The 15,715-nt window shown below is 47.7% G+C and overlaps 1 protein-coding gene across 1 annotated transcript in view; it reads right to left on the bottom strand.

Annotated features, from left to right (window-relative positions):
• The window catches only part of PAPPA (pappalysin 1), a 295,498-nt gene that overhangs the window by 229,471 nt on the left and 50,312 nt on the right, over nt 1-15,715 (bottom strand). The window contains exon 3 of the mRNA XM_084821073.1: nt 724-869. Within this exon, the coding sequence (XP_084677199.1) occupies nt 724-869 (146 nt within the window). The remainder of the gene's footprint in view (nt 1-723; nt 870-15,715) is intronic.

The raw sequence follows: 15,715 nt of genomic DNA, 5'->3' as shown, positions 1-15,715 counted from the left end.
GATTTGTTTTCTTGTTTTGTTTTCTGGGGGGGGGGGGGATTTTGTTTTTTTTTTTACTTCCCTGAGCTATTTAAGGCTGTTACTGCAAATGATAAGAAATCCGAATGAAGGATAAAGGCATTATAGTCTTTCCTTCCCTGCCATGTTGGTAGGGATGTACAAATCCCTTACCTTGCCGTCTGCGGGGGGTCCACTGGGGGAGGGAGGTGATCCGTTCTTCCCCCCCGGAATCCTCACCGGCTGGCTCCGCTCCGTGGTGATTCTGCGGAGCTGCCGGCTGGCCGGCTCCGAAGCCCCAGTGATATGGTCACCATTGCCGTATTGCTGGCTTAACTGACGAACTGCAGATGCAAATGGCATCCAGCATAGCAGATGCCCTGCTCTTTGATGTGATAGGCTCCATAAAGATTTACATAGCCTATCACGTCAAAGAGCAGGGATGCAAATGACGTCCGCTACGCCGGACACCATTTGCGTCTGCAATACGTCAGTCGAGCCAACGATAACGGCAATGGCAGCTGTATTGCTGGGGCTTTGGAGCCGGCGGCAGGCAGGATCCGCTGGCGAGGACTTCACGAGGGAGGCGGAGGGAGGCGATCCGATCCTCCACGGACTTCGGGGGGCCGGATTCAATAGTATCCGGCCTCATTGGGGTCCGTGGAGAATTTTTCTGACATCCCTACACATCGGTGAGTACACAAGGAGGCTATCTGCAAGACGTACCTAAGTGTACCAGTGCTTCTTTGTCCCATGGAAATGTAGCCATGCCGGCCAGCTCTTCTTCAGAGGAGTTAGCAAAGAAGATGTTGAGATGCGTAGAGCTGTCCAGTTGGAGCAGACTTTTAAGTTCTTTGACATCTAAGTACGCTCTGCAATGGAAAGAAAGATGTTTGTGTAAATGGGAGTACCTCCAAAGGTAAGAAAAAGCTTCCAACACAAGTCAACTTCTGAACAGGTAATGAAATGGCACGGACTTATGGGCCCTCTCCCTAATTTTGTCCTGGGAAGATTCACTGACCAAATTACTGACGTGCATCCAGAAGTGGAATGATGATGGGAATTATGCTAATGTTATCTAGCTGCAGTCATTCCATCAGGCTGCAGAACCGAGGGTGTGAAGAGGAGCAGGGCTATGCCTTTGGTTCTGCTGGGACACCACTGCCTTTGGCTCTCCCCAACTGTCACCTGGCAGCAGCTAGTCCGTCCAGCTACTTACACTGTTTCTATCCCCACTGATCGTGATGAGAGCTATAACTTTAGGAACTAGTGCCTGAGCTGGTATTTGTTCCTCCTCCCTCCCTATCCCGTTTTCCTTGTGTATCATGCCATTCAAATTGTAAGGCTGAGTGTAGGGGCTGTTTTACTACTGTGAGCCTTTTTGGCTAAAGAGCAGGGTACAAAAGCTTTAAACAAAGACTCAAAGAAGAATCCACCAACCCACCACAATATTTCCAGGTACACATGATGCAAATAAGTCAGCGAGTCCAGAGACACAACTTTCAGCTTCATCGCCGTGAATCTCATTGAAAAAGTAAACTTGGGCTGCAGGTAGGGATGTTGGAGAAATCCGCAATGGAACCAAATGAGTTCAGATTTTTATGAATCCAAGCAATGGATTCTGAAGCAGACTGGCTTTCCCTGTTGGGCAGATTTCAAGGACGTGGCCAACTGCCTTTTTTTTAACCTTTGGGGATTTGGCGCAAAATTTGTTGTAGGAAAATATGAGAAAAAATTACTAAACCCCACCCAAAATACAAATTTCCCCCATATGCTAAAGTGTGAAAATGTGCATTTGGGGGGAATCTACGCATTTGGGGGATTTTTTTCATGTGCAAATTTGCACAAATTCGGAAACTAAAAAATATCCGATTGTGTCGATGGGTGGGCGATGGAATGAAAGGCACCTGACAATCTGTGAAACACAGACAGAATGGATTTTAAGCAATCCGTATGTCCCTAGGTGCCAGTGGGGATCACATGATTGAATGCACTGTGACACACAAACACCCCTCACATGAAAGCTAGCATGTCAGGAAGAATGATTCTACCCTAATGTCCCTCCCAACATGCTAGGCTTTTAAAAACAGGGATTGTTGTTGCTGTTGTTGTTTGTGGTGGTGGTCATGTTGATGATGACAATGACAATAATTGGAGGGAAATTTAGTCTTTTGAATCCACACCTGAAATGGTACAACCCTGACACAGGTTGATGTCCCTATATAGATCCTTTGTGAGCCCCCTGAACCTATGATGTTGCTGTGGATGGGGCGAGAGCTACCCTGTGACGGGTAACTGCCCAGGGCCCACTTAATGGTCACTTAGCATCAAGGTGGTCATGCACCAGGGAAGCTTAGTGAGGCCTGCTTGTTAGTGTGTGTTCGGACTAGAGTTGTGCACAAATGACTTCTCAAAATGCTCCAGTACATTTGTAGGCAGAGAAATTGGGGTGGGGGGCAATTTCATCAGATTTCTCCTAGGGGAGGAGAAATTCTCTAACCATTTCTCACAGATAGGGCTCGCTATAGGCAGGGGTTTCAGCACAGGTTATAGAATCATAGAATAGTAGGGTTGGAAGGGGCCTACAAGGCCATCGAGTCCAACCCCCTGCTCAATGCAGGAATCCAAGTCAGAGCATCCCTGACAGATGGCTGTCCAGCATCGTCTTGAAGGCCTCCAGTGTGGGAGAGCCCACCACCTCCCCAGGTAATTGGTTCCATTGTCGTATTGCTCTTACAGTCAGGAAGTTTTTCCTGATGTTCAGCCGGAATCTGGCTTCCTGTCACTTGAGCCCATTATTCCGTGTCCTGCACTCTGGGATGATCAAGAAGAGATCCTGGCCTTCTTCTCTGTGACAACCTTTCAAGTACTTGAAGAGTGCTATCATATCTCCCCTCAGTCTTCTCTTCTCAAGGCTAAACATGCCCAGTTCTTTCAGTCTCTCTTGATACGGCTTTGTTTCCAGTCCCCTGATCATCTTTGATGCCCTCCTCTGAACCCTCTCCAGTTTGTCTGCATCCTTCTTAAAGTGTGGTGCCCAGAACCGGACACAGTACTCCAGATGAGGCCTAACCAGTGCTGAGTAGAGGGGAACTAGTAATTCCCGGGATTTGGAAGCGATGCTTCTATGAATGCAGCCCAAAAGAGCATTTGCCTTTTTTGCAGCCACATCACATTGTCGGCTCATCTTCATCTTGTGATCGACAACAATTCCAAGATCCTTCTCGCTTGTAGTGTGGTTGAGCCACATATCCCCCATCTTGTAACTGTGCATTTGGTTTCTTTTTCCTAGGTGCAGAACTTAGCATTTGTCCCTATTAAATGTCATTCTGTTGTTTTCTGCCCAGCGCCCCAGTCTATCCAGATCACTTTGAATGTTGTTTCTGTCTTCCAAAGTATTAGCTATCCCGCCCAATTTGGTGTCATCTGCAAATTTGATCAGCATTCCCTGCACCTCCTCCTCCAAGTCATTAATAAAAATGTTGAAGAGCACTGGGCCCAGGACCGAGCCCTGCGGTACCCCACTCATTACCTCTCCCCAGTTGGAGAAGGTCCCATTGATAAGCACTCTTTGAGTCCGATTCTGTAGCCAACTGTGGATCCACCGGATCGTTGTTTCATCTAGCCCACTTTGAGCTAGTTTGCTCATCAGGAGATCATGGGGCACTTTGTCGAAAGCTTTGCTGAAGTCGAGGTGTATGATGTCTACAGCATTCCCACGGTCTACAAGGGAGGTGACTTGATCAAAAAATGAGATCAGATTTGTCTGGCAGGACTTGTTTTTGACAAATCCATGTTGGCTTCGAGTAATCACGGCATTGTTGTCAAGGTGTTTCCAGATGGATTGCTTTATGATCTGCTCCAGAATTTTCCCAGGGACTGATGTCAGACTGACTGGTCTGTAGTTCCCAGGTTCCTCCTTTTTACCCTTTTTGAAGATAGGGACAACATTAGCCCTCCTCCAGTCATCTGGCACTTCCCCCGTCCTCCATGATTTCTCAAAGAGAATAGACAGCGGTTCTGAGAGTTCTTCTGCCAGTTCCTTTATGACTCTAGGATGCAGTTCATCTCGCCCTGGAGATTTGAACTCATTCCAAGTAATGAGGTGTTCCTTGACCATATGCCTGTCGATCTCAAGCTGCAATCCTGCCCCTTCAGCCTGTACTTCGCCTTTGCCAGGGGGGTCATAGACCCTCTTTTGGGAGAAGACTGAGCCAAAGTAGGAATTGAGCACCTCTGCCTTTTCTTTGTCATCTGTTATCGTTTCGCCATCCTGATTTAATAGCTGAACCATCATTTCTTTCCTCTGCCTTTTACTATGCACGTAGCTGAAGAAAGCCTTTTTGTTGTTTTTAACATCCCTTGCTAACCTCAGCTCATTCTCAGCTTTAGCCTTCCTGACACCATCCCTGCAATTTTGTGCTATCTGCCTGTACTCTTCCTTTGTTACTTGGCCTTCTTTCCACTTCCTATATGTGTCCTTTTTTGTTTTCAGGTCATCCCTAAGCTTTTTGTGAAGCCACATTGGCTTCTTCTGTCGTCTTCCACCTTTTATTCTTGTTGGAATTGCTTGTGATTGTGCCTTGAGAATTTCCTTTTTTAAAAGCTCCCACCCATCTTGGACTCCTTTTCGCGCTAGCATCGCTTGCCATGGGACCTTACTGATCATTGTTCTGAGTTTATGAAAATCAGCTTTCCTAAAATCCAGGGTACGCGTTTGACTACACTTGGCTTTTGCTTCCCTTAGAACCAAGAACTCAACTTCAACATGGTCGCTTTCCCCCAGAGTTCCCGTAACTGCTACTTTATCCACTAAGTCATCTCTGTTGGTTAGGATCAAGTCAAGGATAGCCGATCCTCTAGTTCCTTCCTCTACTTTCTGTAGGAGGAAGTTATCCGCCACACAAGTCAGGAATTTCCTGGAGGGGCCATGTTTTGCAGAATTTGTCTCCCAACAAATATCGGGGAAATTGAAGTCCCCCATTACTACTACATCATGCTTCCTTAAAACATTGGCTATTTGCTTTTCAAAAGTTTCATCCTTGTCTTCTCCTTGACTGGGTGGCCAGTAGTAGACTCCGACCACCAGGTTCCTTTTATTCTTTGCTCCATTTATTTCAACCCAGATGCTCTCGATGGGGCTACCAAGCTCCTCCTCCTGTATTTCTGTGCAGAGATATGTATTTTTCACATACAGTGCAACCCCACCTCCCTTTCTATTCCTCCTGTTCTTTTTGAACAAGTTATATCCTTCAATTGCTGTGTTCCAATCATGACAGTCATCCCACCAAGTCTCAGTTATACCTATCAGGTCATAATTTCCCTCTTGTATTAAGAGTTCAAGTTCGTTCTGTTTGTTTCCCATACTCTGGGCATTAGTATATAGACATCGAAGACCATGTGCTTCATAGTCTGGCTTTCTTCCTACATGTGTCTGAAGACTATTATTGGGCGCTATCAGAGCTGTTCTCTCCATTGCAGTGCATGCGCCTATGTCCAACGTTACCCCCAACATTACATCTCCCTTCGCCATAGGATTCAGTTTAAAGTCCTCCTGATGAAGTTCTCCATGCTGTGGCCAAACACATTCTTCCCATCCTTTGTGAGGTGCAACCCATCCCTAGCCAATAGCCCATCTTCCAGGAAGTATAGCCCATGGTCCCAGAATCCAAATCTCTCTCATCGGCACCACCTTCGTAGCCAGTCATTCACCCGGAGTATTTTTCGTTCCCTTTCTATCCCTCTTCTAACTACTGGAAGGATGGATGAGAAAACTATCTGGGCCCCAAAGTTCTTGAGTTTCCTTCCCAAAGCTTCAAAGGTTCTTCTTTCCTCAGGGTTTTTGGTTTATTGCACTGCTTCGGTAGGTGGCAACACCACCATCTATGTTGAGGCTTCCACTTTTTTGAGGCAGAATTTTTAATTTGTTTTGGTCTTTGAGCTTACCTAATCACTGCGAGGTGGCCGAGGGTGCCGTGTGTGTTTTCTCTCTCCATCACACATGCTTCCATTGCTCCGCAGCCTCCCAGGCCACCTGCACTTCCTGAACTGAAAAAGGCCGATGGCAAGAATTGCCTCATGACGTCTTCCTCATGATGGCTTTAACTGAAGTGCAGGAAGCCGAGGAGGCTACAGGCAGCCACAGAGATGACTCTACAATGACAGACAGGACACACACGCACACAAACCCTCCTCAGCCACCTCATAAGTAAGGTAAACACAGGAACCAAAACCCCAACCCATGAGAATTTCTCCGAAATTTCTCCTCCTTGGAATTTCTTTTTGAAAGCTATTTCTTTTCTATCTATTGAATGAGAACGATCGGAAAAAATGTGGGAGAACTGTTCAGCACAGCATTAGTTTGGACTGCACCATTTCGGACTGCAGATGCAGATGATGACTCAGCGGACTGAATCATCTGAGAAGCTGACTTCTCATTCAGGGCAAGAGAATGAAGCCTCTGGGAACCTCCTCTTAGCTAGATCCTTGTGTGACATCTCATAGACTACAATTTTCCGGCACCTAAAAAATTAATAATATGTTCAGTATGTGGCTGAAAGTGGATAGGGAGACATTTCCCCCCCTCTATCATAGTACTAGAAGAGATAGTATTCAGGGCAGATCAAAGGAAGGGCTTCTTCAGACAGCACAGAGTTAAACTATGGAATTCACTATCACAAGACGTAGTGATGGCCACCAATTCAGATGGCTTGAAAAGCGGGTTGGACACATTCCTGGAGGAGAAGGCTATCAATGGCTACTAGTCCTAATGGCTATGTGCTACCTTCAGTATCAGTGGTAGTGAGCCTGTGTACACCCGTTGCTGGGGAACACAGGTGGGAAGGCGCTGTTGTACTCATGTCCTACTTTTGAGTTTCCTGTGGGCATCTGGATGGCCACTGTGGGAAAAGAATGGTGGACTAGATGGATCCTTGGTCTGATCTAGCAGGGCCCTTCTTATGTTCTTACACCAAGAAACGCTGCCCAATGGATTCCCCCAACCCCATCATTCTACATTGCTGAAAGCCCAAAAAAGTGTCCTTCTCTCATAATACAAGAATCCAAAGGGGTCCTCCCATGAAGCTGATTGGGGGGACATTCAGGAAAGCTCAAAGGAAGGGCTTCTTCACATAGCACATAGTGAAACTATGGAATTTGCTACACAAGACATAGTGATGGCCACCAATTTGGATGGCGTTAAAAGGGTTTAGACAAATTTATGGAGGAGGAAGCTACCCATGACTACTAGTCCTGATGGCTATATATAACCATGAGGATCAGAGGCAGTATGCCTATGTGCACCAGTTGCTAGGGAACATGGGCAGGAGGGTGCTGTTGCACTCAGGTCCTGTTTGTGTGGGTTTCCTGTGGGCAGCTTGTGGTCTGATCCAGCTGGGCTGTTCTTATGTTCTTGTAGGGATGTACGAAAATTCTGCCACGGATCTCGGGGAGGCAGAATGCAAGCACATTCGGCCCCCCAAATCGGTGGCGGAATGGCCCGCCACCCCCCCGCCACCCTCTGGGACGAGACTTACCCTGGGCAGATCTTCCTGGTGGCAGCGGCTCCGGCGGCGGCTCCGGCAGCAGTTCAGTGGCGGCGGCTGCAGCGGCCGGTCTTCCGACCGGCTGCCACCGCCATTTCCAGTTTAAAAAACAAAACCAAAAAAACCAACGTGATAGGCTACGTAAAGATTTACGTAGCCTATCATGGCTAGGTTTTTTAAAAAAAACGTTATAGGCTATGTAAATGTTTACGTAGCCTATCACGGCTGACTTAAAAAAAAACACAAAAAAACTGTGCGTATGCAAATGGCGGCAGCCACGGCCGCCGCCATTTGCATTCCTTATTTTGGCACATCTTAGTCTATGTAAACATTTACATAGAGTAAGACGGCGAAAATAAGGGGAATGCAAATCGTGTAGATGCTACGTTATTTGCGTTCCCCTTATTTTTGCCATCTTAGTCTACATAAATGTTTACGTAGACTAAGACGTGCCAAAATAAGGAACGCAAATGGCGGCGGCCACGGCCGCTGCCATTTGCATACGCGCATTTTTTTGTTTTTTTTAAGTCAGCCGTGATAGGCTACGTAAACATTTACGTAGCCTATCACGGCTGACTGCAGGGACGCAAACGGCGGCGGCTACAGCCGCTGCCGTTTGCGTCCCTGCTAGCCAGCAGCTGGATGTTCGGCTGCTGGCGGAGCTGGCCGGCGGCTCCGCAGAATTGCTATTCTGCAGAGGATTCCGGGCGAGGATTCCGGGGGGAGGGACGAGGCGAGGATTCCGGGGGGAGGGACGGAACGCCTCCCCCCCAACCACAAACAGAATCCGCGAAAGGTAAGTGCCTTTCGTACATCCCTATGTTCTTGTGAAAACCAAGCATAACTGTTACTGTTCGTCTCCACATCTCCCACATCCCTGCTCAATGAAACAATTTCCTCCCATTGAACAGGGAAATTCAACATGAAAATCCAAATTTGGTAAACATTCAGCTCACCCCACCTCCACCGCACCCACCATCACCATCCTCATGCAGTAGGAGAAGGCAACCTGGTGCTCTACCGATGTTTTGGACTACAACTCCCATAATCCCTGACCATTGGCCATGCTGGCTAGAGCTTATGGGACATGTGCTCCAAAACCTCTTCTCGAAAACCTTACCTATGCCAGTCAGCAACACTGCATTTTAAAAGATGCAGTAGAGATGAAACCAAGACTCAGATTATGGGAAGGGGGTGGAGGAGCGAGAGAGGGGACCCTTCTTCTTGCATTTGGTGACAGTGCCATCAGATACCGTTTTTAGAAGACTATGGGGGGGGGGGCTTTGCCTAAATGTGGATGGAGGGAGTCATGCGGGAAGACTTTTTTCTGATAATATTATATATTTCTTTTTCATACTCCCTAGAAAAAGAAGGCCACCTTGCAGAATTTTCTCTGCATATCTACCACTGTGTGTGTGCGCACGCACGTGCGCATATGTGTGTGACTCTCAATTTCTCCTCCACAATGTCCTGCAATAATACTAGGTCTGGGACATTTTACAGGATGCAAAATGGTGACCAGGCCTTCAACACAGTTGCTGCCTTTGCAGCGGCAGAAAAAAGCAAACAAACAAACAGCTCTTAGGAACAACGAACTCCTAAGGCTGAGCCCCACCCAGAGTAACTGTTCGAGAATTTCTCCTCCCCCTGGAAAATTGAAGTGAAATCCCCCTCTCCCGCAATTTCTCTGCCCACAAATGGTGTGGAGAGAATTTTTCGAGAGGCCCTTTGCAGACAGGTATCAGTTTAAGGAGAATATAAACCCTGAGGAAAGAAAGAGGAGATGGTGTATGTGTTGGGGGCGGCGGCATGAAAATCAAGAGGAAAGTTGATGTCAAAACTGGTCTTTTGGGCACAAGGACACCAACCTCCCTCTCCTCTCTTGATGCCTCATTAGCAACGCAGACAAACACCTCATGGGAAAATACTGAGGATATCAGATATTCTGCACTCAGACTCAAGAAGCGTACATCCCCATGCCCACCGCTGTTCACAGTGAGCTTCTGCTTTGCATCGCTCAATAAGGACAGGTGGACAGTCCCCCAAACCGACAAGCACTGCAGCACCAAAGCAAAGCATCTGACTGTTTGTCACAATTCACCCTGTTCCCAATTCTATGTCGTCCTATGTTTATCCCACTCTACCCCAAGGAATTCAAACAAAGTGCCCACCCCACACACACGCATTTGATTCTCACAACAACCCTGTGAAGGAGGTAGAAAGTGACTGGGCCAAATGTCATGGCTGAACAGGGATTTGAACCCAAATCTTCCGGGTCACAGTGTGCAGCACTGTTAACGCTCCACCATATGGGACTGTTACTCCTGGGGATGGATTCTGTGGTTGATGCAATCAACAGATTCCAGGTAGGGATGTAAGAACTCACCCTAGTTTGGGTTCTCCAGGCACTAGCCAAAGCAGCGCCCCTGCTCGCATCCCCCCAAACCTGCGCTTGAGCCACCCACGAGTTTGGTGACTTCCCCAGTGCACACCACGAACCCATTCGGTGAGTGCCGCCATTTTCTCGCCCTTGATTTCTGCATAAAACAGGAAGTTAAAAAAATGCACATATTCAAATATGAGCAGCTTGGAGCTGGGAATGCTAAATAAGCACAATATTACAGGGATTATACTTCTTATATTGCGCATATTTAGCTTCCCCAGCTCCAAAATGTGCATATTTGAATATGCACATTTTTTTATCTTCCCGTTTTACACAGAAATCAAAGGCGCAGAAATGGCGGTGCTCACTGAACGGGTTCGCGGTGAGTACTGGGGAGCGCAAGCGGGCACGAGCGGGGGGTGAACAAGGACAGCGTTTCGGGGTGGGGGCAGTTCGGGGGTTGCAGGCCGGGGTTGCTTGACGAATTCCCAAACCCCGAATTGCGCTTGTGACATCTCTAATTCCAGGTTTCATCCCTGGCATCGCCTGTTAGAAACCCTGGAGTAGGGGTGTATGAACCCCACTTACCTGGGTCCGCTGGGGGGTTTGTGAGGGGGAGACAATCCAGTCCTCCCCCCGGAATCCTCCCCAGCTGGCTCCACTCCGCGGCGAGTCCGCGGAGCCGCCAGCTGGGGCTGGCCGCTGCTGGACTTCCGGGCGTGGCCGGTCTGCGTCCGCAAATCACATCCGGTGTAGCAGACGCCATTTGCATCCCTGCACTTTACCATGATAGGCTACGTAAAGATTTACGTAGCCTATCACGTTAGAGAGCAGGGACACAAATGGCGTAGCGGATGCCATTTGTGTCCACAGTCCAGCGATACAGCCGTCGCAGCCGTATCGCTGGGTCTTCGGAGCCGGCAGCAGGGAGGATCCGCTGGCGAGGACTTCACGCTGGAAGAAAAGGTAGGAGATCTGATCCTCCGTGGACTTCGGGGGGCCAGATTCAATAGAATCGGGCCTCACTGGGGTCCGTGGAGGATTTCTCCAATATCCCTACCCTGGAGAACCAGCAGACATTACTGAGCTCACTGGACCAATGATCTGACTCAGTAGGAAGCAGCTTCATATGTTACTACTTAAGATGGCCAGTGGAGGCTGTAGAGCACCTTGGAGAGCGCCTGTTGAATTCTGACTGGTTCTGGCCGCAACCAGGAGCAGATTCACCACCCCGTTCACATAGGAGCCACCAGCCTCCACTCAGATGGCCCTTTCTTCAGAACCATGGTCCACTCCATAACAGCCTGTGCTTCTAGCTACCAGGGAGTGTTCCCTTCCAGTTATGTTCAGGTTGGAAATCCTCATGATCATGGGAAATAGTTCTATAGCACCATATCATGATTTCAATATTTCATCCATTCATGGCCATCTCCACAGAATTTAATAGGGAGAGAGAAAGGAACTGCAGCCTCTAAAAAAAGGGTGGGGGGAGGACAAAGAGCAACCCAGTGCTGAGGATGTTTAGAGAAACATCAGCACAGGGTTCCTGCCCCTCCCTTCTCCCCACAGCATTTGGGGGCTGCAGACTCTTTAAATCCCCCTGTTAACGTCAGCGGATGTGGTCATCGCACCATAGTGGAATTTGGCAAATTTAAAAAGAAGGGGGAACAAACCGTCCTTTTAAAATTCTGGCAGCTTTATTGGGTGCAGCGGGGGGGGGGGGAGGCGGATCCAAAAATATTTCTTCCGAATCTGACGTATATCCTGCCCTTGGAATGGATTCCCTTTGGATCCAGAGACCATGTCAAAAATACAGTATGGGAAGATCCACGTCCTGCCCTGAAAGGCCAAGCTAGAAATATTTTTAAATACGTGAATAAGTAAATAATTTAAAAATCAGGTTGAGATGAATTCCATAAGCACCCCTAGGTTAAACATGGAGACACAATGCAGCCTCAAAACACTGTTCCTTTTTTGTTTTGTTTGCAATCGGGGCAATTTGTGGGACGGGGAAGCAAGGGGGCAGAAATTCTCTGGGGACAGGAAATAGTTGGCTCGGTCCCCCTTTCTCGGCAAGCAGCATGTGTTTTTGCCTGTTACACGTGGAGCTCTCACGAACTGCTTGCTCTTCTGTTCCGCTGAGCTGGGTTCCTCAAATTCTTTGTGAGAATTCCATTCCCAGAAGGAAGGGAAGCTACAGGAGCTGGCTCGGGACCAAAGGTTTCCAGTCATCCCCCGAGGACTCCCCAATGGAAAACAGAATTACGTTTCCACAATAGCATTATCTCTCCGCCCACCACCTCTCGCTGAAGTCACTGGCTCCAAAATAGCTCTGGACAGGGCGTCCCCAAGCCCCCCTCTGCTGAGTTACAGAGGAAAGCCGGCTCCTTGGGGACACAGTGGCAGGGGGCTTTGTTTCCATTCCATGGAATATTTATCTCGAGACCAGTGGTCACAGATATGTCCTGAAGGACGCAGCTCTCTGACCATTGACACAATTCTCACGTGTTCCTCCCTGCCTCCGATCTCTGTGGACCTGTGACAAACACACAGGTCTGTCTGCAAACATGGGGACAATATTTCTGATTCTACAGGGGCTGAAAAGAAGGAGGAGCTTCCCTGCAGTCTTCATTTGAAACCTCTGCCCATGCTTTGTTGTACCTTTGCAACCTCCTAACTGAACATTGAGGTATTTGAAGAACAGACATGTGTGACTGCCTTCGGAAACAGTCCAGAAACTTCTGCTGGTTATAACAGGGCAGGGACCCTGTTAACAGGGACTGGCCGATGCGATCACACTATGCCAGTGCTTTCCGATTTGCACTGGCTTCCAGTACGTTTCCAGGCCCAACTCAAAGTCCTGGTGTTAACCTTGAGTGTCCTAAACGGCTTGAGGCCTGCTTAATGGAAGTTGCACCTTCTCCTGTATGTACTTGCCTAGACCCTACAGTCATCTCCAAAGGCCGTTCTCTAGGTGCCTGTGCCAAATGAGGTGAGGAGAGGGCCTTTTTGGTGGTAGCACCCTGGTTGTGGAATGCCCTTCCCAGGGAGACTCGCCTGGCACCTACATGGTGGCCTTTTCTGCACCAAGTGAAAGCCTTTCAATTTTCCTTGGCTTTTCCATTTTAAAAACCATGCTCCTGTGCTTTGTAGACCTTGGGCACAACTGTTCCTCCTTTTATATTGATCCTCTTTTATCTGGCTTTTCACATTATGTTTGCTTTATATATATTTTTTATGTTTTAAGGTTTTCATTTTTAAAAACCTTACAAAAAACCTCATAAACCACCCAGAGAAACTACTGTTAATGGGTGATTTAAAACTGCCATAATACATGAATAAAATAAGGGAAGCCCCACAGGATCAGACCAAAGGTCCATCTAGCCCAGCATCTCACTTCCAACAGTGGCCAAACAGATGCCCTCAGGAAGCCCCCAAATAGGACATGAAGGCAAACAGCACCATCCAAGCGCCTGTGTTCCTGAGGTACACTGCCTCTGAACCTGGAGTTTCTATTTAGCTCTCAAGACTAATAGCCATTGAGAGGCCTATCTTACATGGATCTGTCTGAAGTGAGCCATGGCTGAAGAGTAGCTTGTGCGTTTTACATAATCAAGTCAAATAAACCAGTCAATCAATACTCGCCCTTTGAAAGCTATCTAGGCACATGCCTGTCAGACTGTCAGTACGTCATGGGTCCACTTTACAGGATCTGTCATTGTGAGGGCAGTATCATCCACCTATAAATCTGATGTTATTATCATGGGTTGTTTTGAGGAACATTATGGTTTAAAAGATGGCATACAAATATTGTAAAATATAAATATAAATAAAATGTAAATATTTACGTAGGCTAGAACGGCGAAAAATAAAGGAACGCAAATAGCATCCACTACGCTATTTGCGTCCCCCCTTTTTTTCACCATTTTATCTTACGTAAATATTTACGTAAGATAAGTCAGCGAAAAATTGAGAACGCAAATGGCAGCTGCCGTAGCTGCCGCCATTTGCGTACAGTGTGTGGTTGTTGTTGTTTTTGACGTTAGCTGTGATAGGCTATGTAAATTCTTACGTAGCCTATCATGGTTGTCTAGCTGGATGCAAATGGCGGCTGCTATGGCGGCCGCCATTTGCATCCACACCAGGCTGTCTGCGGCCAGAAATCCGGCTGCGGACGGCCCTGGCCGGCTGCTCCGCGGCCTGGCTGCAGAGCCGGCCATCGAGGATTCCAGGGGGGAGGACTGGATCGCCTCCCCCCCATCGAGGATTCCGCGGGGAGGGACGGAGCAAACGTAAGTGAGTTTTGTACATCCCTAGATGGGGGAAATCTGATCATCCAAAGCCAGCCTAATCCAGAGCTGTCCAAAATGATGTCAGCTGCAGAATACCCGCACCTTATAACCTGGATGCAGAATGGACAAATGGGCAAGGAGTAGGAATTGCAGAGAGGTGAAAGCCTAACGTATGACCTTTACACTACCTCCAGGATCAGAGACAGCGTGCCTCTATTAACACTAGTCCCCAGGGAACAACAGCGGGAGAAACTGCTATTGCGCTCATGTCCTCATTGAAGATGTTTTACTTCCAGGTAAACAAGCACTGGATTATGTTGTCCATTTTGCGACCCTAGTTTATTGTGCCTCCTTATTCCTGGCAGTATTTTCAGTTCTTTTATCCTAGAGCGGCTGGGTAGCCGGCCAGATAATCTAATAAATAAATAACAAATAAAGCCACTTGCCAATGGATCGGTGTCCCCACATGGCCAAACATTTATATATTTACACATAGGCCATTAAAGAATGATGGGGCATCCCAATTCTGCACTTCCTGCCTCCGGGCCATTGTTAGAAATCAGCTCCTTTTGTAGAAGTCCTGCTCTTCTCCTTCCAAAGGCTTCAACATGAGTAAAAAGTGAGCCTTCAGTGAACATCTGATGCTAGTTTGGATAACTCCTCTGTCCCACACACACACTGACCCTGAAAACCGCCACAGTTTCACAAATGTACACCTGTTCTGAGTTTGGGCCCACACCATGGTACGGACTGACACTGGCATTTGTAAAAGGCATCTCTCCTTGGGGTGGAAGAACAGGGAGTGTGAAGTACCATGCTGCTGGTGTCTGAGGGGTGGAACTTGGAAGAAGTGGAATGCTATGGAGACAGGAGTTTGGTGTCAACAAAGAGTACGCTCAGTACATGGTGAGTTCACTGTGAGCAATGACTATCAAGAGCTCAGTTCCTGCAAGACAAGAACCAGGTAACTCAAAACATGGAGGAACTGGAACCAGAAGCTTCAACTGTTGGACAGCCTGCAATGAAGGACATGAATTAAGCCTTGTCCAACATTCTTTGCAGTCTCTGATTGGCTAACGTCCAATTCCCCAGGCTCTGATTGGCTCCCATCCAGTTTTCCAATTGGCTGAGAATTCTACATAAGCACTTCCTGGTCAGGCCAACTTGAATCCCAGTAAAAAGTGTGGTCACTTTTTGCTCATTTTTCTAGTTGCTCGCAAAACATGCAAGCAGGCCCCGTTCGAAGCTCCAAACATGAGCACGAGCACGTGTCCACCAAATATATCCACTGTTGAACACATCCTTAGGCTCGTTCCCCACTGCCCAATTTGATTTGCTCAAATTACCTAATCTACCCAAATTTCCTCTGTAGACTGAATCAGCCCCATTTTAACCTATGGAGGAAATTTGCACAAACTAGCAAATTTGCACGAATTTGGGGAAAATCGGCAGAAATCTCCCATTCGATCTCTGCATGATTTGTGCAATTTTCTCATTTG

This window comes from Heloderma suspectum, chromosome 14, assembly GCF_057233095.1.
Source record: "Heloderma suspectum isolate Gila_16-S chromosome 14, 16-S_ref, whole genome shotgun sequence".
NCBI classification, from domain to species: domain Eukaryota; kingdom Metazoa; phylum Chordata; class Lepidosauria; order Squamata; family Helodermatidae; genus Heloderma; species Heloderma suspectum.
The sequence above is the reverse complement of the archived record's forward strand: the minus strand, read 5'-3'. Positions and strand labels throughout refer to the sequence as shown.